Raw genomic sequence first — 23,484 nt, 5'->3', positions numbered from 1 at the left:
AACACATGAGCTGAGGCTCCTACATAGACACCTCTTCTACTGAGCTTCTGGAGAACTCACTCCCCCCGACCTTGTGTCCAGGGAGTCAGGGTCCCTATCCCTTCCCTTGGTCTTGGGGAGAAGCCTTGGGCTCCTGCTGGGGGCCCCAGGGAGGTATCCCTCACTCTCTGGGGTGGAGGAGAAAAACTTCACACATAGAAACATTAGACAAATCAGGTCTTTTATTTACAGACTATGATGAAGAAAACATACAAAAGAAGCCTCTTGGTCAATCATGTAAAGGGAAAGCTCTAAAATTCAATTTTTAGTAGAGTGTGGATGCTGATATTAAAAAAAAAAAAACTGAAGAGAAAGAAAAGGCAGAAAGGTAAACTGCAGCATGGGTACCCTGTCTTGGAGGAAATGACAACTCAGCTGAGTGTTTAGAACGGTTCATTTTCTGTGCACAGACCTTCACAGGGATGGTCCTGGGAAGTTTCGACTTTTGTAATTTCTGGGTTAATTCTTAACCAGAATTCCAAAACGTAGGGGCCAAATGTGTTTGGCCTTACAGTGTCTCTATCTTGGGGCTGGGGTGGGAAGCTCGCCCTTGGATGGGCCTTGGCCGCTCTTGTCCCTCCCAGGTCACACTCGAGGTCCCCCGAGAAACTCAACAGGGTTCTCTGGGTCAAGTCTGCAGTGCTGGGCCACCAGGAAGGCGTGCTCCCAACCCACGCAGGCTCCTTCCCCCCTCTGCCTTTCCTATGATCAGCAGTCCTGACTCTCTTTCCCACTAAACGAAGCTCTGCTTTTCTTTCCACTGATGTCTCCTTTTCCCTGACCCCCAGTGTGGCCGGGCATGCTATAATTATCTTACATGTGTGAAAATGTGCCGTTGGTGCTAACACAGGGCCATTTCTATTCTCTTTTTGTCACAAATATGAATGATGCAGGAATTAGGTCCCAGCTCACCTTCAATGATGAGCCTCCAGGACGTGAAGCAGAATCTAGCTTCATAGCTACAACACTCTCCCCTCCACTCATTCCTCTTTCTGTCCATCTGTCTGTCTTCCAACCTTCTCCACTTCCTGGCTAGGTTTGACGGGTGAAGCGTGAGCAACTGAGCCTTCATTCCCCAGGAAAACTTCACAGGGCAACAAGTAGGTGTCATCACCGAACCTGCAGTCTGGTTCATAATACCTATTTCGAACTGGAAATTATTATTCTGGAAACCAGGTCAGAACAGGGGCGTGTTGTGGGGGTTGGCAGTGGGCACCTCCCTATCCAATGACTCAGTGGCAGTCCACAGATCATCCTCCAGGCCGAGGACTCTCACCTACCCCAACTTTTTGAATCCAGCTGAGATGATGTCAAATTGGGCAGCACAGGAGAGGAAAGTCTACTCCAAGGGCAGCCAGTGTGAGCTCACGGGCCTCAGAGGGTCTGGAAGCATCAGCGTGGCACTGGCTGACCACCTAGCCTCCCCTCGCCCACATCCAGAGCCTAAGACTTTTCAACACTGATAACCCAGAGCTGGTCCCCGTGCTTCCACTTCTCTCATCCAGCATCCTCCTGCTTCCTTCATACCTTCTCCTACTTTCTGGTTCCTTTTCTAAATCATACACTTCCTTTCTAGGTGTTTTTCTCTCAAGACAGAGCACCCGCTGTCGGTTTGATGCCAAGGATAACGGGGCTGATGGTACCTGGCAGCTGGGTCAGGAAGCCCATGACCTCAGCTGGCTATCTGCCTGCAGGTGGCTCTGGCCAGCCCCACATACGGCCAGGCTGGAATGGGCTGGACTGGGCCCGGCCGCCGTTAGGAGCCCTCCCTCCCTCAAACCACCCACACTTGAACTTGCTGATCCTCCTTCCCCCATCACCACACTCATGTCAGAGAAGGTGGAAGTGACAAGCTTTCATCTACTTGAAACAGTCATGACACAGTGTCAACATGGTTTTCAAAGCATTGGTGCCTTCAAAGAGATTTTTCTTTCCTCCTTCTTCTCAAGCCTGTAATTAAACTTCTGGTGGCAAAGGAGTGCAGAAAGGAGATGCGGGGATGACTTTAGGAACAAACAGTTCCTTGGGTACCCTCAGAACCGAGGCAGGCACAGGCTGGGAGCTCTGTCAGCCTGAGAACTTTCCAGAATCGAGCAAATTGGCTCACTCCAAATCAAAATCCCCCACCTCCCACCTCATCCCTATTCACCACTCTGCTGCCCACCCAGAGCACTGGCTCCGGCCAAGTGTTTGCCTCTCAGCCACCCCCTGCCATCTTTCATGGGGAGCTCCAGTTTTAGCAAACTCTTGCTAATCCCAAACCTGACCTCAGCCTAATTCTCTGCAGGATTGTCCACTAGAGCCACCTGTGTCCGAGAGATATGGACGCTCAGCAGATGGATGGGGATGACTCATCCATGACATTCATCCAATTCAACCAAGACAGTTTTTTTCTCTTCCGAGTATTCTGTGGGCTCAAGTCTGAAATGCTCCTGGGTTCGGACTGTTCCCAGAACAGAGGCTTCCGATTATTTTTGCAGGGTCCACCCAGGCAGCTCCCACTAGCGGACGAATGACACCACGCTGGTGGCCACGCCGAATGGGGCAGAGTAGGCGGCGGCGAATCCCTGCAGGCCGACCACGATGTAGCGGCATCCTTTGGTGATAACCTTCCCAACGTTCTATTTTTTAGGAACAGAGGAGAAAAGCAAAGGGTTAGATGAGGCAACTTTGTGATCTTTCATGCATAATGGTGCCATACATACAGAATCATCTCGCCTCACTTTCCCAGGGCAAACGAGGAAGTCAGCAATTTCCCACCTCTCTGGCACCCCACATGGAACCCCATCGGAAGAACATGCGGGGGATCAGAACAGACCTCAGCACCTTGACAAGGGCTTTCCAGCCCCACAAGTTTCCAGGTAATTCAAAGATCTTCTTGGAGACAACCGTGAAGCTGCTAGTTCTAAAACCAAACGAGGGGACTTCCCTAGTGGTCCAGTGGCAGGACTCCATGCTCCCAGTGCTGGAGGCCTGGGTTCAATCCCTGGTCAGGGAACTAGATCTCACATGTCACGACTAAGACCTGGCACAACCAAATAAATATTTGTAAAATTTTAAACCAAACCAATAGTGTTGTATTATTTGAAACAAAGCCTACTCTCCTCTGTTACTGGATCGGAGGAGGGCTGGGTCAAGTCTTCCTTCATTCACCTGAGCTGAAAGCCCACCCAGTCCTCCGTCTCAGCCCAGGACACGCCCCGTCTGATCCACATTTTGTGTCTCTAAAGTCTCCTGCAGCTCTGTCATTGTTGTGCCCACGGTTTGGGGTTCCTGATACAATTCTACACTCCTTAATGGTAAGGGCTGGGCCTTACTTTCTTGGTATCCATTCTTCCTCTTCCTTGTCTTGAAGGCTTGGTGCCGGTCAGAGGGTACCAAGGGATTCAAATGCAGTCGCAACAAAGGAATGAAGACCACCACCACCAGCTAATACTGACAGTGCTGCTGCCCCCCCCTTTCTCTCCCCACCCCCAACTTCTGTCTCCATGACGACGACATTTGTGGAGGTGACCTGGATGCCATCATACATCTCGTCTGTCCGTCCTCAATGCTTCCAGCTCCAATGACCACTTAAAATCCCTGATCACAATTGCAAGCCTCACTCTGACACCAACACTGCCTGACCAGCCTGGTCCGTTGGTCCAGTAGGCTGACTGTCCCTCTCTCCCAGATAGGATTTCTTACGTCTTCCTTTCTCCACAAGCCCCCAGCACACATGAACACACACTGTGTCCATACCCTCATTAGATGATCCCACTTTATCTCTCACTGAAAGTCTCAGAAGTCATTGGGGAACCCAGTCATGCTCTACCACTGTCTACACCTGCCCTGACTTCTCCTCCCACCTAGCCATGTCCCAGGGGGAAAAAGTACCCCTACGGCCATTCCCTTGCCACTTGCTTTTGGTACCCTCTTCCCCTTCCCCCCAGCTTTCTCTTCTCCAACATTATCACCCTCTTCCTCCCCATTGGATCACCCCCCCTTAGCTCACACATATGCTTAGCTGTCCCCTTAACTCCACGGCCTTCTCTAGGTCCTGCCCACGTCACGCCAAACCAATGGAAAGAGTCATCTGCACACACTGCCTCTACATCCCCACTCCTTATTCTTTCGTCCTCTACTCTGACCCATCCAGGATGGATTGGCCATGGCCATCTGACACCACCACGTTGTCTGAGCCAGTGAGCACCTTTCTGTCTTCCTCCTGACTCCTGGCCGCTTTGGATACTTCATGAAACAGTCATTTAGATTTTTCCCTTACCTCACACGAAGTCCTTCTTTAGCTTTCTTTTCTATTTTTTAACATTTTTTAAATTGAAGTATAGTTGATTTACAGTGTTTCAGATATACAGCTGCTGCTGCTGCTAAGTCACTTCAGTCATGTCCGACTCTGTGCGACCCCATAGACAGCAGCCCACCAGGCTTCCCCGTCCCTGGGATTCTCCAGGCAAAAACACTGGAGTGGGTTGCCATTTCCTTCTCCAATGCATGAAAGTGAAAAGTGAAAGTGAAGTCGCTCAGTCGTGTCTGACTCTTCATGACCCCATGGACTGCAGTCCACCAGGCTCCTCCACCCATGGGATTTTCCAGGCAAGAGTACTGGAGTAGGGTAAATATATCTGTATATGTGTGTGCTGTGCTTAGTCACTCAGTTGTGTCCAATTCTTTGCGACTCCATGGACTGTAGTCTGCCAGGCTCTTCTGTCCATGGGGATTCTCCAGGTAATATATATATACACACATATATGTATATGTGTATATATATATATATATATATATATATATATGACAGGATCATTTGCTGTATGTCTGAAACATTGTAAAAAGGATATATTATATATCCATCTATATAGATAGATAGAGACTTTTTCAGATTTTTTCCATTACAGGTCATTATAAGATACTGAATATGGTTCCCTGTGTTATAGGGTAGGTTCTTGTTATTTATCTATTTTATGTACAGTAGTGTATAGGCTAATTCGAAATTTCTAACTTATCCCTCCTCCCCCTCTGGTAACCATAAGCTTGTTTTCTATGTCTGTGAGTTTATTTCTGTTTTGTAAGTAAGTTCATTTGTTATCTCTCTTTTTTTTTTTGGTTTCCACATATGAAAGTGAAAGTTGCTCAGTCGTGTCTGACTCTTTGCAACCCCATGGACTACACAGTCCATGGAATTCTCCAGACCAGAATACTGGAGTGGGTAGCCTTTCCCTTCTACAGGGGATGTTCCCAACCCAGGGATTGAACCCAGGTCTCCTGAATTGCAGGCAGATTCTTTACCAGCTGAGCCACAAGGGAAGGCCCACATATAAGTGGCATCATCTGATGTTTGACTCTGACTTATTTCTCTTAGTATGATGATCTCTACGTCCACACATGTTGCTGCAAATGGCATTATTTTGTTCTATTTTTAATGGCCCTCCTCAGGTTTCTTCACTGGATTATTCCTTCAATCAAACTTTAAAATGTTATTCTTCAGTACTGTTCCTTATTTTTTATTTTAAAACATGTTTTGGCCTAGAATTTCTCCACAGGTGATGTCATCCATTTCCAATGACTTTGAGTATTTCCTGTATGCTGATAAATTCCAAATTTATATCTTTGGCTCCTACTCAGATATTTACCTCTCTATTTGAGGTCTCTGCTTTTTGAGGACTCATGATTCCTCTGGCAAACACTCTTCCTTGCTGCAACAAATAGACAAATCTAACTTCGACTGGCTACTCGTGTGTTCCTAGAGGCCTTTGGTTATTAGGCTTCAACAAGAAGGGAGCACCAAGGAGTTAAGTTTATTTGTGATTATACAGCTGGTAAGAGGCAGAGCTGAACTTCAGTCCCAAAGAAATCTCATCTCAGGGTCTGTGTCCTTCACTCCCACATACACTTCCCTTCTTTCATGAAGGCAGATGTAACCTTGCAGTTGCTTGTAGCCTGGGCATAAAGTCCACCCCTGTCACTTACTTAACTTTCCTTGGCCTCAGTGTCTTCACCTATATAATATTTGGTAACCACCTCACTGGGTAAAGAGGATTAAATGGGTTTATGCAAGGAAAGTACTTAGAACAGTTTTTTCAGTTGCTAAGTTGTGTCTGACTCTTTTGAGACCCCCATGGACTACAGCCTACCAAGCTTCTCTGTTCATGCGATTTCCCAGACAAGAATACTGGAGTGGGTAGCCATTTCCTTCTTCAGGAGATTTTTCCTACCCAGAGATTGAACCCTTATCTCTTGCATTGGCAGGCGGGTTATTTACGAGCAAAGCCCACTAGAACAGTGCCTGGCACCAAATCCGGCAGTACTGGAAAATAACCTCTGCTTCTTTTTACTTTATAGTAGTTTAGGTTTGTGGTAGTAATTTTAAAATCTAAGATATTTTGTTGTCTGTTGAGGGAAGTTTCTTAAGACTGTACTTTCTTATGATTTCTGGCTTATTTCGGCTTTCATCGACCTTGGGATAACAGAATGAGGTCCTGCTCAATACTGTATGCCCCACATCCAGAAAGGGCCTGAGTGTTTCCTTTGGTTGATCTCAGGCCAAAGGAGGAGTTCTGGGAGATGAAGGTAATTTTGATGGCATTTTTAGACACTGATTCCTGGGACACTGTGTCATTAACTTCTCAATGGGACATTAGGGTGTGTGTCCGGGGTAGAGAGGTGATGCTACTAAAAGATACATCTCTATAAATGTGTGATAAGATTCAGTGGGAGAATTTTACTTACCTGTTTGAAATAACCACAAAAATTGTCCTCTAACAGTCCAGAGCACCCTTTATAAGCAAAGCACCTAGAATCATGGACCGCCTTCATTAAACTTGACATTATGGTATTTGTACATCCACTTCCTTCTGCCTGCTATTTTAAAAAAACTGCTTGTCACTTCATCTTTGCAGTGAGAAAAAGATGTTACTAAAATAGCTCATTAGCTAGAACAAAGTCAAAACACAGAACTTGAGAAATGTGATGCAAAGAAATGCAAAATGTTACCATCGACCAATTCAGTGTCACTGGAGGGAGCAGATTTTGCAATCTTTGATCTGAATAGAGCTTTTTCAAACCAAATGATCTCTCAGACGGGCAGAGGGGCCTGGGGGATCACAGGACAGTGTGGAGGGTTGGATAATGCCTTCTTCCGAGAGTCCGAATCCCCAGAATCTGTGTATAGGCCACCTCATTTGGCAAAAGGGACTTTGCAGACGTCAGTTAATGAAGGATCTTGAATTGGAGGGACTACCATGGATTGTGGATTATCTAGGGGAGCCCAATCATTATAAGGATTCTTATATCTTTACTAATGTAAGGATCCAAATAAGAACAGCCAGTCTTATAAAAGTGATTCTGGAGGACTCAGAGAGAAGGCAATGCAGTGACAGAAGCAAAGGGACAGAGAGAAAGAGATCTGCAGATGCTATGCCAGTGGCCTTGGACGTGGAGCAGGGTGGCGGGGAGGGAGGCACCTCTAGAACCTGAAAAGAACAAAGAAACGGTTTTCCCCTGGAGCGTCCTGAAGGAATCAGCTTGCCGACTGAAGCTCAGAAAGGCCGATTTTGGACTTCTGGTCTCCAGAACTGTAGGAAAGCAAGTTTGTATCGTCTTAAATCACTGTATTTGTGGTAATCTGTTACAGGGAATCTAATACAGGGAATGTGGCTTTTCTAGGGGTTCCCGGGAATTCAACTAATCCCCAAGGATGTCGGGGTCCAGTTTCCAAAAGGAAACCAGTTCTCAACAAAGGTCCTTTTCCCCTGAATATAAAATCCAGTCTTCACACCCCAGGCACAAAGCTGAGGTGGCTGGTCAGCTAAGTGTTAGTCGCTCAGTCATATCCAACTCTTTGTGATCCCATGGACTGACTGTATGTAGCCTGTCAGGCTCCACCATCCATGGGATTCTCCAGGCAAGAATACTGGAGTGGGATGCCATTTCCTTCTCCAGGGAGCTGATTTTTTTCCCCCTGAGATACAGCTCATTAAACAAAATCAGAAAAGAACCAGTCGTATGAGGCCTCTCCTCCATCTCTTAGAAAACAGTCAACAGCAGTCATAGAACCGTCATCACATTCCAGGTGCATTCTAAGACCTCTGCGTGGATGAACTCATTCACTCCTTACCACAGCCCATGTGACAGAGAAACCAAGGCAGAAAGGAGAGCAGAGCCCAAAGTCACACAACCAGCAGGAGGCTGAGCACAGCTTGTACCTGGCAGTCTGGCTCCAGGCCCATGTCCTAACCCCACATAGACGTGGGGCCAATACCTTCTTGAACTCAAGGTCATTCCACACCCTCTGTTTCCCCTCTCCTAACTCCCTTCAAGCAGCCTGATTAGCAAAATTTAGTAACTTTTTTAACCTACACCTCTTCCTGTGGCTCCCAGAGGTGCCTGGGAAAGATGACCTCCTATTTGAAGCTATGTTTGGGGTTTGGCGCCCTTAACCTGCTCCTGCCTCCATCCTAACTGCTTCCGCATAGGCAGAGGCCAGGAGAGGGTCCTGATGCCCAGCTCGGCTTCTCTCAAGCTGTGCAGCCTTGAACAAACAGCTTAACTTCCTGAAACTCCAGTTTCCTTCACTGCATAATGGGAGTCTGTGGGCTTTCCAAGGTCGTTAAGAGGAGTCAGAGCTATGGCACATTGTGTGTGCAATGGAGCACCCAGCAGACTGTAAGAGCAAAGAAGTACTTCCACCTCCTTCACTCAAAAAACGGGCACTTTCCCAGCAACCCAGGCTCCATCTGAATATTCTATTACTTCAAAATCAACTGGGGCCCCTGACCACCAAGAGTCTTGGGCACCCAGCCTTCAGAGCCCAGAGCTTCCTGCCAGACACTGGACCCAGAACAGCCCTGGGGTGACCTTACTCAGGACCATGGGTTAGCAGAGGGTAGGGGGCCTATCCTAGGACAGTTCACAAAAGCCAAACACCTTTCTGTACATAGAAGCAGGAGGGCTTCCTTGGTGGTCCAGTGCTTAAGAATCCACCTTGCAATGCAAGGGAAACCGGTTCGATCCCTGGTCTAGGAAGATAACACATGCTGCAGAGTAAATAAACCAGTACACCACAACTCCTGAAGCCCAACTGCCTTAGAGCCCATGCTCTGCAACAAGAGAAGTCACTGCAGTGAGAAGGCTTCAGATCATGACTAGAGAGCAGCTCCTTCTGGCCAAATCTAGAGAGAAGCCCAAGCATAGCAACAAAGACCCAACACAGCCAAAAATAAATTTTTTTTTTCCCAAAAAAGAGAAGCAGGAAAGCACCTGCATGAAGGATTTGAGTGGCTAAAAGATAGAAAGGAACTTTCTTCGCCCTTCCATGGAGCTATCTGTAGATCTCTTCTTACTCCCCTGACCCACATGAGATAAAATTTTGCCTGGTGACAAAAGCTGGCAAAATGTCACCTCCCAACATTTCTAGCTGAGCCTTGGCTAACGTCATGGATTTTCAACAAAGAGGGGTGGCTCATTTGCACCCTGGGAACTGAAGGGCAGAAAGGGCACATCCACCTCTAACGTGACAGCGTCCTCACCTGGCTTCCTGGTCTACTGAACCAGCGTGTGACCCTGCAAAGCTGTCACTGCCTCGATTCTGCTAGCGCTCTGCCCTGTACCCCAACCTTTTTCTATCTGGTGGAATTCTTTCTTGTTTGTTTGTTTTAGGTGAGGTGAAATTCACATAATGTAAAAATTAACCATTGTCAAGTGAACAACTCAGTGGCATTGAGCCCATTCACAACAGTATGCAACCACCACTTCTATCTACTTCTAAATATTTTCATCAACCCCAAAGGCAAAGCCATACACATTAAGCAAGCAGTTGCTCTGCATTTCTCCTTCCCTCCAGTCCCTGGCAAGCAACCATCTGCCTTCTGTCTCTCTTGATTTACCCATTCTGGATATTTTATATAAATGGAATCATACGCATGATACGTGACCCTGTATGTCTGGCTGCTTTCAACTAGCACCGTGTTTTATCCATGTTGTAGCATGTACTTGATTCCTTTTCATGGCTGAATAATATTCCACCATATGTGTGTACTACATGTTGTTTACCCACTTATCAATTGATGGACATTTGAGTTGTTGCCACTCTGGCTATTGCGATGCTGCTCTGAACACATATACATATATACCTGTTTGAGTACCTATTTTCAGTTCTTTTTTGGGTATACAGCTAGGAGTGGAATTACTGGAACTACCATTACATATGGTGCATGCGTGCTGAGTTGTGTTCAACTCTTTGTAACTCCACGGACTTGTAGCCTGCCAGCCTCCTCTGTCCATAGAATTTTCCAGGCAAGAATACTGGAGCAGGTTGCCATTTCCTCCTCCAGGGGAACTTCCCAACCCAGGGATCGAACCCAAGTCTCCTTCATCTCTCGCATTGGCAGGCAGATTCTTTAGCACTGTGCCACCAATATATATATTCCTTTTCGGATTGTTTTTCATTAAAGGTCATTACAAGATATTGACTCTAGTTCCCTGTGCTTTATACAGTAGGTCCTTGTTGTGTATTTATACACTAGCCATATGTTAGTTCTGTGTTTAATTTTTTGAGGAAATGCTAAATTGTTTTCCACAGCAGCTGCCCCATTTTACATTTCTACCAGCAACACACAAGAATTCTAATTTTCCACCTCCTTGCCAACACTTGCTATTTTCTCTTTGTTTTTCTAATAATCACGCTAGTGAATGTGAACTAGTACCTCATCATTAACCTGTGAAGCCCTGACTCATCCTTCTGTGCCCAGTTTCCATGTCACCATTGATCTGAAAAACTTGACTTTACAACCTTGTTCCTGAAGATAAAATGCCCAGGCTCTTTCCATGTAGCTCCAGGGCAGTGACCCATATGCCAGCGTCTCCCCAGGATGACTCCGCTAGGGCACGACTACATCATACCCATTTTAGATCTCTAGTGCTCAGCACAACGTCTGGCACATTGTTAGAACTCCCAAAGCATCTTCAGCTCAGCCAGCCTCTGAGCTGGGATTCACACATTTATCAGTTCACCAACTGAGGCAAACAATGATTTTTTTGGTGCTCAACTGGGAAAAAAGGAAAAAGAATGATTCATCCTTGCATGACTCTAAGCCTGAAAGTCCCAATTTTATACTTTTTACTAATATAGATTTATTAATATACTTTACCACTGCCTACTTGTTTACTGGTCCCAGAGCTGCTGACGCACCTTTAAAGAAGATGACAAAGCTCAGTTGCTAGGTGTGGAGACGAGTCAGTTTCAGGTATGATAAGAGATTGCTGGAGGACACAGATAACTGGAGGGACAAAAATGAGGTGGAGCCCCTGCCCTTTGGCCAAGACAGAGTGAGCTCCTGTTGCCTTGTCCGGCTCCAGGGGCCTGAGGCAGCAGGAGCTTTAAGGGTTTACAGGCAGAAGAACTTGGGAACTGCTTTGGGGCTTTGATCTCTGAGAAAGAAACTGCCATTGTATCCCATATTCATATTCTCTCTCTGTCTCTCCCCCTCCCCATCCCCACCCCCAGGCAAGTAACAGTATGTTTGCAGAGAAACACTCTGGAAGAAAAGTAGATTCAACGAGTGAATACTTAGGGACTGTTGCGCTCCCAGGCCCTGGAAATCACCTTGAGAATATTTAGGGGGAATGCTGCTGCTAAGTCGCTTCAGTCGTGTTAGACTCCGTGTGACCCCATAGACGGCAGCCCACCAGGCTCCCCCGTCCCTGGGATTCCCCAGGCAAGAACACTGGAGTGGGTTGCCATTTCCTTCTCCAATGCATGAAAGTGAAAAGTGAAAGTGAAGCCGCTCAGTTGTGTCCAACTTCTAGCGACCCCATGGACTGCAGCCTACCAGGCTCCTCCGTCCATGGGATTTTCCAGGCAAGAGTACTACGCCAACAATTCTCAGCTAGTGGGATGTCCTTGAGAGGATGTTGCTGGAAAACAGATAAACTGGGTTGTAACTCCTTGCTTTCCAACTGGGCTGTCTTCTACAAGTCACCAAAACACGCTAATTCCTCAGTGTTCCCATCTGTAAAATAGGGGCACTGATTCCTGTCCTCCCGACTACACAGGGGAGTGAGAAGACACCCCTAGGACAAGAACCACCTGGTAATCGACCCTTGGGAATGTTATTCACCCGCCAGCATGGGGGAAGCCGGGGAACTGTGCGCAGGGAAACCTCTCGTTTAATTCGATCCCTCTCCGCAGTCACTTTCGCCCCACTGCCCAGTTCACGGAGCCGTTTCGGGGCTCCAGGAAAGAATGGCGGGGGGCGGGAGGGCGGTGGCGGGCGCGGGAGCAGAAGGGGCGCAGGGCAGGGCAGAGAGGCTGAGAGTGTCAGGCTGTAGGGATCGGACTCCAGCTCTCTGGCAGACGTCTGGATGCCCGACCCAGGGCACTGGGGGCGGTGGAATGCCTACCTTGCCATACTTCTTCAGCTTCTTCCGGTACCTCTTCTTGGGCTTCTCGCTTGGCACCTGCTCCTCCAGCGGCTCGTAGCGCTCTGGGAGGACGGCGAGGTGCACCCTCCGTGCGCCCCGGGACTCCGGGCGCCTGGCGCTCGCCTCGCTCTCCGCCGCCTCCGCCCCGTTCTCTAGATGCTCCAGGATAGCGGCTGCCTCCTCGTCCCCCTCCGTCCGCCCTCGCCCCCGGGCCAGGGGCCCACAGCGCGGGAGGCTGCTCGCCGCCTTGCTTCGGAGCCTGGCTCCCACCGTCATGATGCCGCGGGCCCTCCGGCTGAGGTCGGGGACACCAACCTTTACTCCCAGCCCGCACCTCCAGGCGCGCCGCCCACCCCTGCCCAGCGCGACCGGGCCCAGCCCAGCCGGGCCAACCGGACGGGGCGGGAGGACTTGGCATCGCAGCGCCCCCTGGCCGTGGGGCCTGGGATGGCGGTGGCTCCACCGGGCCTGGCCTTCGGCTGGTCGGCCCCAATGGCCAGGATCCCAGCCACTGGGTGAGGGATATCTCGAAAGGTCAATGGACAATTAATATGCAAAGCACGTTCAACCGCACTTACAACGAAAGAAGTGAACCCCAACTAGTGAGACTTCCTTTTCCCACGTGCAGACTAGCAGAGATGATGATGACGGTGATGATGATGGAAAAGATGATAGTAATAAAGATCATGCGTGGGCTTCCCTGGTGGCTCAGACGGTAGAGTCTGCCTGCAATGCAGGAGACCTGGGTTCGATCCCTGGGTCGGGAAGATCCCCTGGAGAAGGAAATGGAAACCCACTCCAGTATTCCTGCCTGGGAAATCCCATGGACAGAGGAGCCTGGCGAGCTACAGTCCATGGGGTCGCAAAGAGTCCAACACGACTGAGTGATATTCAGTGGTGGTGAGGATATGGTGAAAATGATGGTTATAGTACAGTATTCAATGGAATGCAAACTAGAGATAGGCTGTTGGAAAGGCAATCAGAAAATATTTATTGAGTTCTGAAAAACAGTTGTAACTTTCCAGGTGCCTATGCTAAGGAAACATTCAGAAACATAAAGCAGTGCGTGGATGATGTTCATCACAGTCTGACTCCAGTGAAAAAGGGAGGCAAACCAACAGGGCTGGAAAAGTTAATTCTGGCACAACAAGCATATGACATCATATGAAGTAATCTTTAAAATCACAGTTTTCAAGAATATCACTCTGGTAGACATGCATTCTCAGATTACTGTGCATCTCAATCTGTTTGGGATATCTTACTTTCTTATGTAGGTGAATACCTGTTAATTCTTGGAAATTTAGCATTAAGTATAAAAACAATGTATTATTATTTCATTAATATTTTAATACTATCAAAATGTGTGATATGTTTAAGAACTGGATATACTGCTGTAAGTATATAAAATAGTCATAATTTAACATAGTAGAATATAAAAAATTAGTTTTGTGATTTCAACTTAAATTGTAAAATCAAATAATTTATTTAGACTGATAAGTTTAACTTGAAAGGAATATAAAAATAAGTTAATTTACTATATTTATGAGTTACATAGTCCTGTACAAAGTTGAAGGACTTGAAAAGAAAATCACGTATATTAAGTTTATAAAAGTCACTTAAAATGTTTAAGATAATTAAATGAAGTGAATGATAAAAACCCATTACAGTGACTGTTAAATTTTACTAGGTTTGTAAATGAAATAAAACAGTACTGAAGGTTAAAAGATTATGGGAAGCTTGATCTATGAATTTGTAACTTTACTAAGATAACTATCAATTTATAAACAAAAACAGACTCTAATCGTCCCTTTTCTATGTGAAAAATGGGCTTCAGAGACCCTCCGACTCCCAACTACATAACAAATGGAGACATAGGAGAAATGTCCGTGGAATGTGTTTTGTTTGTTTCCTGTGTTTTTTCTTTTTTTGCTGTTCTGGGTCTCTGCTGCAGTACAGGAGCTTCTCTTGTTGCCTCACAGCATGTGGGATCTTCGTTCCCAGGCCAGGGATCAAACCCACAACCCCTGCATTGGAAAGTGGATTCTTAGCCACTGGACCACCAGGGAAGTCCCCATATGGTGTGTTTTTGTCCAAACAAAATAATTTTCAAATATCACAACAACATTAACTTGCCTGTTAAAAGTAAAACACTAGAGCAATTGAAAATTGATCCCCAGATGAAGTCTCTATAATCAATGAGCAAACAGGACTCAAGGAGATGTAATCAGAACCCATGTTATGTTGCTCACTATCATCTCTTTAGAAGTTATTCATAGTGGGGTGTGGCTCCCTTGTTTCTACATGACAGTCTTACATATGTATACATATTTTTTTTCTAATCTCATAATCAAAACCCAAAGTTGCAAATATGTTCTCAATTTATATAATTTTAAATCTTACAATATCCAATTCCATGTAATACCCAGAGACTTGAACTTTATTTAAAATTAATCCTCTCTTCTCCCCTCAGAGAAATTCAACACCTGCAGGGCTGTGCTTACTAGCAGAAGCAGCAAAAACAGCAGAAACAGGGCTTTCACCCTAATCTGCCTTTCAAAACTCTCAGGAGTGCCCCTGATTATAAGTTAACTTGTTAAATTCCCTCCAGTACTCAAAGGACTCTGGAGGATGCCCATCTCCTAGTCTCTGCTCCCAGGAAAGTGAGTGGAAAGGGCTGAGAGCCCACCCTTAGGAATCTTTCCTTCCTGGTAATAATTCAGAACCTGCTAATAATTAGCCCAAGGGATAGCATGTTCCTAGGCAAGAATACTGGAGTGGGTAGCCATTCCCTTCACCAGGGGACCTTCCTGACCCAGGGATTGAACCTGGGTCTCTTGAGTTGCAGGCAGATTCGTGAAAATGTATCATCGGTTATTGAGTTAAAATAAAAAATGCTTAAGCTGTCTCAGAGTCTTAAAAACAATTGTTTATTTGAATTAACTTGCCTAAGATAGTTACAGATATTTAATTGAAAATAAAGTTTCCATATGTAGACCTATAAAGGTTTTATATCTTTTGTTTTGCAATAAATATATGAATTTGGAAAGAAAGAGGGGCTTCCCTGGTGGCTCAGATAGTAAAGAATCTACCTGCAACAAGGGAGACCTGGGTTTGATCCCTGGGTGGGGAAGATCCCCTGGAGGAGGAAATGGCTACCCACTCCAGTATTCTTACCTGGGAAATCCCACAGACAGAGGAGCCTGGTGGGCTACAGTTCATGGGGTCGCAAAGAGTCAGACATGACTGAGCGACTGAACAGCAACAATAACACTTCTGATTAGCCCAAACCTCAAACTTCTGGGTCACCAGCGTCAAGAGGCCAAGGTGTTTGATCTTATAGGCACTGGGACTGGAAGGGAACTGGCGCACAGCGTCAGCATTTGTTCACCCCTGGCTTCAACTCCAGCAAGGCTCTGGCATCCACCACGGTTGGAAAGTTCGAGAAAGTCCACGTGCTTCCCAGTGCAGCCCCTTTGCTGCTTTCTCAGCACAATTCTGGGGATAAGGGAACCATCGCAGGGCCAAGTGACTTGTTTATTTTCTAATTGGGGCATTTCCCAATTCCAGGCTAGCTTGCCAGCCCCAGGTAACTAAAAGCTTGGCTCTTTCCTCCTCACCCGCAGGCATCACCTCTCAGTGCCAAGCAGGCCCCCCTCTCTGGTCCCCCACACAGCTCAGCGACTTGCCCAGAAAATGCAGGCTGCACGCCTGCCTGCCCATCCATGAGAGCTTGTCACTCTCTGGAGTTCCATTCACCAAGATTCCCCTATATCCACCACCAGTGCATCATTCTACATCAGAATTCACCTGTGGACAAAGCCTTAAAGTAGAACATGTAATAGTCAAAATCATCCTTCAACACTATAATAAAATTGTATCTTATTTGGTTGGATTTATTCAAAAGCCACTGATGACTTGCAAAACTCCCAAGCTATTTGCACTGAATATTGATAATAGAAAAATGTATGTGTAGAGAAAAAAGTCAAAATTATGACCTTATGACTTAAAAGAATATTTCTGACCAAACCTGAAAAACCTGCACTGATATGCATTCTCCTTTGCCAACAGTGCATCATTCAAATATTTATATATATAAATATAATATGCATAATAATATATGTATATACATTCTAATATAATAAATAACACCATTTTTCCTGGATGTGTATTAAAATATCTTAATAACTGGTACTGTATTTAGAAAACAGCAACACAGAAAACCATTTTGGCTTGTATATAGTAAAACCAAATAATTATTTAGTTTGATATAATAATAGTTAGCATGAATGATGCATTGATTAGAAAGGAAGAAGAGGGAAGAAACACGAATATGGTAGGGGTAGGGAGCAGAGAAGATTATTAAAAAACTCTCTTAGGATAGAATTTAGTGCAATGAAAATTTAATTAGAGACATGAAACTGTAGATTCTAAACATATTAAGAGAAATTGAATAGGATGAATTTGTCATCATGGGCTTGTCTGGGTTTGTCCAGAATGTACATATATAAATCTTACACCTATAGCTATGCCTAGAGTCATTGTAGGTGAGCCATAAAACGACTAAATGAAATTCTTGGTCAATACTCAGAAGACTGAAATATTATGATTATTTCTATTTGTTTTAATGATATGAAGTTTTAAAACTGACTTATTCTTTGCCAGTGGCTGAATATAGCCCAAAGTAAAAAGCAGGAACTAAAATATTAAAAACTCAGAAATGTCAAATGTTGACCCTTTCAAACCAAAAATGAATGGAAACATTTGGACAGAACTTTGCTAAACCCCAGAATGAGGAATTATTTCAGAGTTCTCTAAACCAAAGTAATTTTACTCTATAACCTCTGGTGTACTCTAAGTACAAAAGCAAGTACAAATACAAATTTTACTTTCATTTAGCAGTCTAATAATTACTATTCATACTGTATCACTATTTTGGATCTTTTTCCTTTTATTGGCAAGTAAAATAAATTAGTAATTCTGTTAGCTTTGTTATAAATCAAGAGCTTCACAGTGACAATTATATGTGTCATTTATGATAAAAGAAAAGAAGGCATAATTATAGTTTAAATATAGAATTAAGAATTTAAATACTATGGTTGTGAAGTAATATAAGGACTAAACTAAAAATGCCTATGAATGTATTACACACGTATGTGTCTGGAGAGATAGATTGGGAGGTGGACATTTTTTTCCATCTCTGTCTACTGAAATGGCCTATAGGTCATATCATCCTAGTAGCATAAAATCAGATAAGCACCTCTCATGCCAATAGTTTGGTCTCATATCAATTTCCATGGAAAGGTAATGGGGTTTAGGAAAAACTGGCTGATTGCATGCCTGGGATGAGGAAGGTGTAAGATGGCCTTGGGATATCTGCTAACTAGAAAGCAAAGACACATTTAAAAATTGTGCATTTTGGCTGGTGGCTCTGTGGATAAGAATCTGCCTGCCCGCTAGTGCAGGAGACACGGGTTCATTCCCTGATCCAGGAAGACCCCATATGCCACAGGCCTGTGCTCCACAATAAGAGAAGCCACAGCAATGAGAGGCCCGCACAGTACAACTAGAGTAGGCCCCACTTGCTGCAAGTAAAGACCGTGAAACAACAAAGACCCAGTACAGCCAATATTAAATAAATATTATTTTAAAAATTGTGCATTTTAGGTTACATGGGCTAGTAGGCTACAAAGCCAGACTGCTTTTTAATCTCAACATGCACACACACACAAAACTAAAGACCACAAATAAATGAAACCAATTGAGTCAATGAAAAACCATTGGCTCATCACAGTAGTCTGAGGAAAAATATGTGCAGTATAAAAAAATGTAGTTATAAAAGATATGGGGAGGGAGGTGGGAAGGGGATTCAGGATGGGGAACACGTGTACACCCGTGGCGGATTCATGTTGATGTATGGTATAACCAATACAATATTGTAAAGTAATTAGCCTCCAATTAAAATAAATAAATTTAAAAAAGATATGGGTTTTAAAAAGATGGTATTTTAATATTCCTAGGGGTTTGACCCTGTTAGACTCACAAAATGTGAAAAGAATGCAGAATTCTACAAGTTCCAGAAAATTTATGAAAGCATTACCTTTTGATATGAGAGATCCAATGGAATGCAACTGAGGTGTCTTTGCAGCCAGATTTAACAACCTGAGTGAATCAAAGGGCAAAATTCAACTGAAGCAGCAAAGGACTTTAGCCTCAAATCCATGAGAAGGCAGAAGAAATAAATATGCTCTTCGTTAAATCTAGAGAATGTGGGCCATGAGAACAAGCACTTTTCAGGGGCAATGGGATATCTGTTGTGCAGACAGGTCCCTAGGATTCCAACCATTGTGGGTTGTAGGGCACAAGCACTGCATCCCAGACAGGGGGTTTCTCTGCCCTCTAGTGGTTCTCTCTAGTAATAACTGGAAAGTGAAAGTGAAAGTCGTGTCCGACTCTTTGCGACCCCATGGAGTGTATGCTGCTGCTAAGTCGCTCCAGTCGTGTCCGACTCTGTGCGATCCCACAGACGGCAGCCCACCAGGCTCCCCCGTCCCTGGGATTCTCCAGGCAAGAACACTGGAGTGGGTAACTTAGCCCTTCTCCAGTGGATCTTCCGAACCCAGGAATCGAACCGGGGTCTCCTGCACTGCAGGCAGATTCTTCACCAGCTGACCTGTGAGAGAAGCCCAAATAACTGGAGCTAACAACAATTTCCAGAGAAGGCAATGGCACCCCACTGCAGTACTTTTGCCTGGAAAATCCCATGGACGGAGGAGCCTGGTGGGCTACAGTCCATGGGTTCGCGAAGAGTCAGGCAGGACTGAGCAACTTCACTTTCAACTTTTCACTTTCATGCATTGGAGAAGGAAATGGCAACCCACTCCAGTGTTCTTGCCTGGAGAATCCCAGGGACAGCGGAACCTGGTGGGCTGCCGTCTATGGGGTCACACAGAGTAGGACACGACTGACGTGACTTAGCAACAACAATTTCAATATGTCAACATTTTTAAAGAAATGGTCTGGCATTTCTGTGCTTTGGTCTGGGAATATCCATTCAATATGGGGGCAGGGGTTATATCACCCTGACCTGAATCTTTGACAGACAAATGCATTATTACTCCAATGCAGCTCAATAGAACAAACTTCTAAAGTTGGTTCCACAAAGAGGAATATAAAGAGGGACTACAGTCCGTGGGGTCACAAAGAATTGGACACAACGGAGTGACTAACTTTATTTGGGTTTCCTTGCTGGCTCAGATGGTAAAGAATTGGTCTGCAATGCAGGAGACCTGGGTTTGATCCCTGGGTGGGGAATATCACCTGAAGAAGAGAATGGCTACCCACTGCAGTATTTTTGCCTGGAGAATTCCATGGACAGGGGAGCTTGGTGGGCTACAGTCCAAAAGAGTAGGACACAACTGAAGCGACTAACACTTTCACTTTTTCAACTTTGTTGGTGAAGAATTTAGAAAGCACTGGCAAAACAGCAAGCTGGGATTCCAGAGCCCAGAGTGCTAAACCTTCCTGACCAGATTGGATGAAACCACTTACAACAACATCTTTGATCTCTGTTTCCTCATCAGAGAAACGAGGGTGTGAATGAAATGATTTCTCAGGCCACATCTGTCCGTGATATTCTGGGAATACAATGTTTCAGTTCAGTTCAGTCCAGTCGCTCAGTCGTGTCCGACTCTTTGTGACCCCATGAATCGCAGCACACAAGGCCTCCCTGTCCATCACCAACTCCCGGAGTTCACTCAAACTCACGTCCATTGAGTCGGTGATGCCATCCAGCCATCTCATCCTCTGTTGTCCCCTTCTCCTCTTGCCCCCAATCCTTCCCAGCATCAGAGACTTTTCCAATGAGTCAACTCTTCGCATGAGGTGGCCAAAGTACTGGAGTTTCAGCTTTAGCATCAGTCCTTCCAATGAACACCCAGGACTGGTCTCCTTTAGAATGGACTGGTTGGATATCCTTGCAGTCCAAGGGACTCTCAAGAATCTTCTCCAACACCACATTTCAAAGCACCAGTTCTTCAGCGCTCAGCTTTCTTCACAGTCCAACTCTCACATCCATACATGACCACTGGAAAAACCATAGCCTTGACTAGATGGACCTTTGTTGGCAATGTAATGTCTCTGCTTTTGAATATGCTATCTAGGTTGGTCATAACTTTTCTTCCAAGGAGTAAGTGTCTCTTAATTTCATGGCTGCAGTCACCATCTGCAGTGATTGTGCTGCTGCTAAGTCACTTCAGTTGTGTCAGCCCAAAAAAATAAAGTCTGACACTGTTTCCACTGTTTCCCCATCTATTTCCCATGAAGTGATGGGACCAGATGCCATGATCTTCGTTTTCTGAATGTTGAGCTTTAAGCCAACATTTTCACTCTCCTCTTTCACTTTCATCAAGAGGCTTTTTAGTTCCTCTTCACTTTCTGCCATAAGGATGGTGTCATCTGCATATCTGAGGTTATTGATATTTCTCCCGGCAATCTTGATACCAACTTGAGCTTCTTCCAGCCCAGCGTTTCTCATGATGTACTCTGCATAGAAGTTAAATAAGCAGGGTGACAATATACAGCCTTGATGAACTCCTTTTCCTATTTGGACCCAGTCTGTTGTTCCATGTCCAGTTCTGACTGTTGCTTCCTGACCTGCATATAGGTTTCTCAAGAGGCAGGTCAGGTGGTCTGGTATTCCCATCTCTTGAAGAATTTTCCACAGTTTATTGTGATCCACACAGTCAAAGGCTTTGGCATAGTCAATAAAGCAGAAATGGCACCCCACTCCAGTACTCTTGCCTGGAAAATCCCATGGACAGAGGAGCCTGGTAGGTTGTAGTCCATGGGGTCGCTGAGGGTCAGACACGACTGAGCGACTTCACTTTCACTTTTCACTTTCATGCATTGGAGAAGGAAATGGCAACCCACTCCAGTGTTTTTGCCTGGAGAATCCCAGGGACGGGGGAGCCTGGTGGACTTCCGACTATGGGGTCGCACAGAGTCAGACATGACTGAAGCGACTTAGCAGCAGCAGCAGTTTTTCTGGAACTCTCTTGCTTTTTTGATGATCCAGCAGATGTTGGCCATTTGATCTCTGGTTCCTCTGCCTTTTCCAAAACCAGCTTGAACATCAGGAAGTTCATGGTTCACGTATTGCTGAAGCCAAGCTTGGAGAATTTTGAGCATTACTTTACTAGCGTGTGAGATGAGTGCAATTGTGTGGTAGTTTGAGCATTCTTTGGCATTGCCTTTCTTTAGGATTGGAATGAAAATGGACCTTTTCCAGTCCTGTGGCCACTGCTGAGTTTTCCAAATTTGCTGGCATATTGAGTGCAGCACTTTTACAGCATCATCTTTCAGGATTTGAAATAGCTCAACTGGAACTCCATCACCTCCACTAGCTTTGTTCGTAGTGATGCTTTCTAAGGCCCACTTGACTTCACATTCTAGGATGTCTGGCTCTAGGTGAGTGATCACACCATTGTGATTATCTTGGTCGTGAAGATCTTTTTTGTACAGTTCTTCTGTGTATTCTTGCCACCTCTTCTTAATATCTTCTGCTTCTGTTAGGTCCATACCATTTCTGTCCTTTATTGAGCCCATCTTTGCATTAAATGTTCCCTTGGTATCTCTAATTTTCTTGAAGAGATCTCTAGTCTTTCCCATTCTGTTGTTTTCCTCTATTTCTTTGCATTGATCGCTGAGGAAAATGGCTGTCTGAGGAGGCCTTACAAATACAATGTTTACAAGAGTTTAAAAATCTGAACCAATTTCTCAGTCTGGATTTTTTAATAATTGAAAGAAAATAAACATTTATTAAATCTCTGGATTGGATATTTTTTTATGGTTGAATGATGAAAGCAATTGTAAAGGATAGGTAGTAATTCAGAAGATAGCAGAAGGAAAGTAAAAGGCAAACAGCAAGCTGAGAAATACTGGCAACAAATTAGAAAAATAATGACAGCAAACTTTCATTGTGTCTAACATTTATTAGCGTCTTACAAAGAGCCAGGCATATTCTAAGAGCTCTATTTGGAAGGTGAATTTTCAATCACTGGATCACCAGGGAAGTACTGGGGGAATGCCTTTTTAAAAAAATTTTTTTAATTGAAAGATAATTGCTTTACAGAACTTTGTGGTTTTCTGTCATACATCAACAAGAATTGGTGCTATCTTTTTAAAGAGAGAACAGAAACCATTTAGATGCTAGTAAATTTGAAATGCCATTAGGCAAGAATCTCCAGCATCATGTTTTCTAGTACTTTCCAGGTATTCTTGCCACAAATCAGTACACTTAAAGAGGCAAAAGGTGATTTTAAGATGCAAAGTTACCTGAAAGTATACAATATGGAATTACCTGTCTTGGAAGGGAAACACTGGAAGAGGCCTGCTAAATGAAGCCAATGGCATTAAATTATATATGCTGACTTTAGAAAACAATAGTAATTAAGAACATGTAAGCCTACATGTTTTCTAAGGCAAACCATTCAATATCACAGTAATCCAAGTCTATGCCCCAACCAGTAATGCTGAAGAAGCTGAAGTTGAACGGTTCTATGAAGACCTACAAGACTTTTAGAACTAACACCCAAAAAAGATGTCCTTTTCATTATAAGGGACTGGAATGCAAAAGTAGGAAGTCAAGAAACACCTGGAGTAACAGACAAATTTGGCCTTGGAATACAGAATGAAGCAGGCCAAAGGCTAACAGAGCTTTGCTAAGAGAACGCACTGGTCATAGCAAACACCCTCTTCCAACAACACAAGAGAAGACTCTACACATGGACATCACCAGATGGTCAACACCAAAATCAGATTGATTATATTCTTTGCAGCCAAAGATGGAGAAGCTCTATACAGTCAGCAAAAACAAGACCGGGAGCTGACTGTGGCTCAGATCATGAACTCCTTATTGCCAAATTCAGACTTAAATTGAAGAAAGTAGGGAAAACCACTAGACCATTCAGGTATGACCTAAATCAAATCCCTATGATTGTACAGTGGAAGTGAGAAATAGATTTAAGGGCCTAG

The 23,484-nt window shown here is 44.8% G+C and overlaps 1 protein-coding gene across 2 annotated transcripts; it reads right to left on the bottom strand.

Moving 5' to 3' along the window:
- Positions 1–182: 182 nt before the first annotated feature.
- C5H1orf115 (chromosome 5 C1orf115 homolog) lies at positions 183–12,817 on the bottom strand. Of its 2 annotated transcripts, none has more exons than XM_055581930.1 (2): positions 12,433–12,817; positions 183–2,660 (listed from the first exon to the last, which is right to left on the bottom strand). In XM_055581930.1, exons 1-2 carry the CDS (start codon positions 12,727–12,729, stop codon positions 2,541–2,543), a joined length of 417 nt encoding a protein of 138 aa, XP_055437905.1. In that variant the 5' UTR covers positions 12,730–12,817; the 3' UTR covers positions 183–2,540. The 2 variants fall into 2 exon arrangements, with proteins under 2 accessions (XP_055437905.1, XP_055437904.1); XM_055581929.1 differs by lacking the exon at positions 183–2,660 and adding an exon at positions 11,551–11,946.
- Between the last annotated feature and the right edge of the window lie 10,667 nt (positions 12,818–23,484).

The sequence above is a fragment of the Bubalus kerabau genome, chromosome 5 (genome assembly GCF_029407905.1).
Source record: "Bubalus kerabau isolate K-KA32 ecotype Philippines breed swamp buffalo chromosome 5, PCC_UOA_SB_1v2, whole genome shotgun sequence".
In the NCBI taxonomy this organism is placed as follows: domain Eukaryota; kingdom Metazoa; phylum Chordata; class Mammalia; order Artiodactyla; family Bovidae; genus Bubalus; species Bubalus kerabau.
The sequence above is the reverse complement of the archived record's forward strand: the minus strand, read 5'-3'. Positions and strand labels throughout refer to the sequence as shown.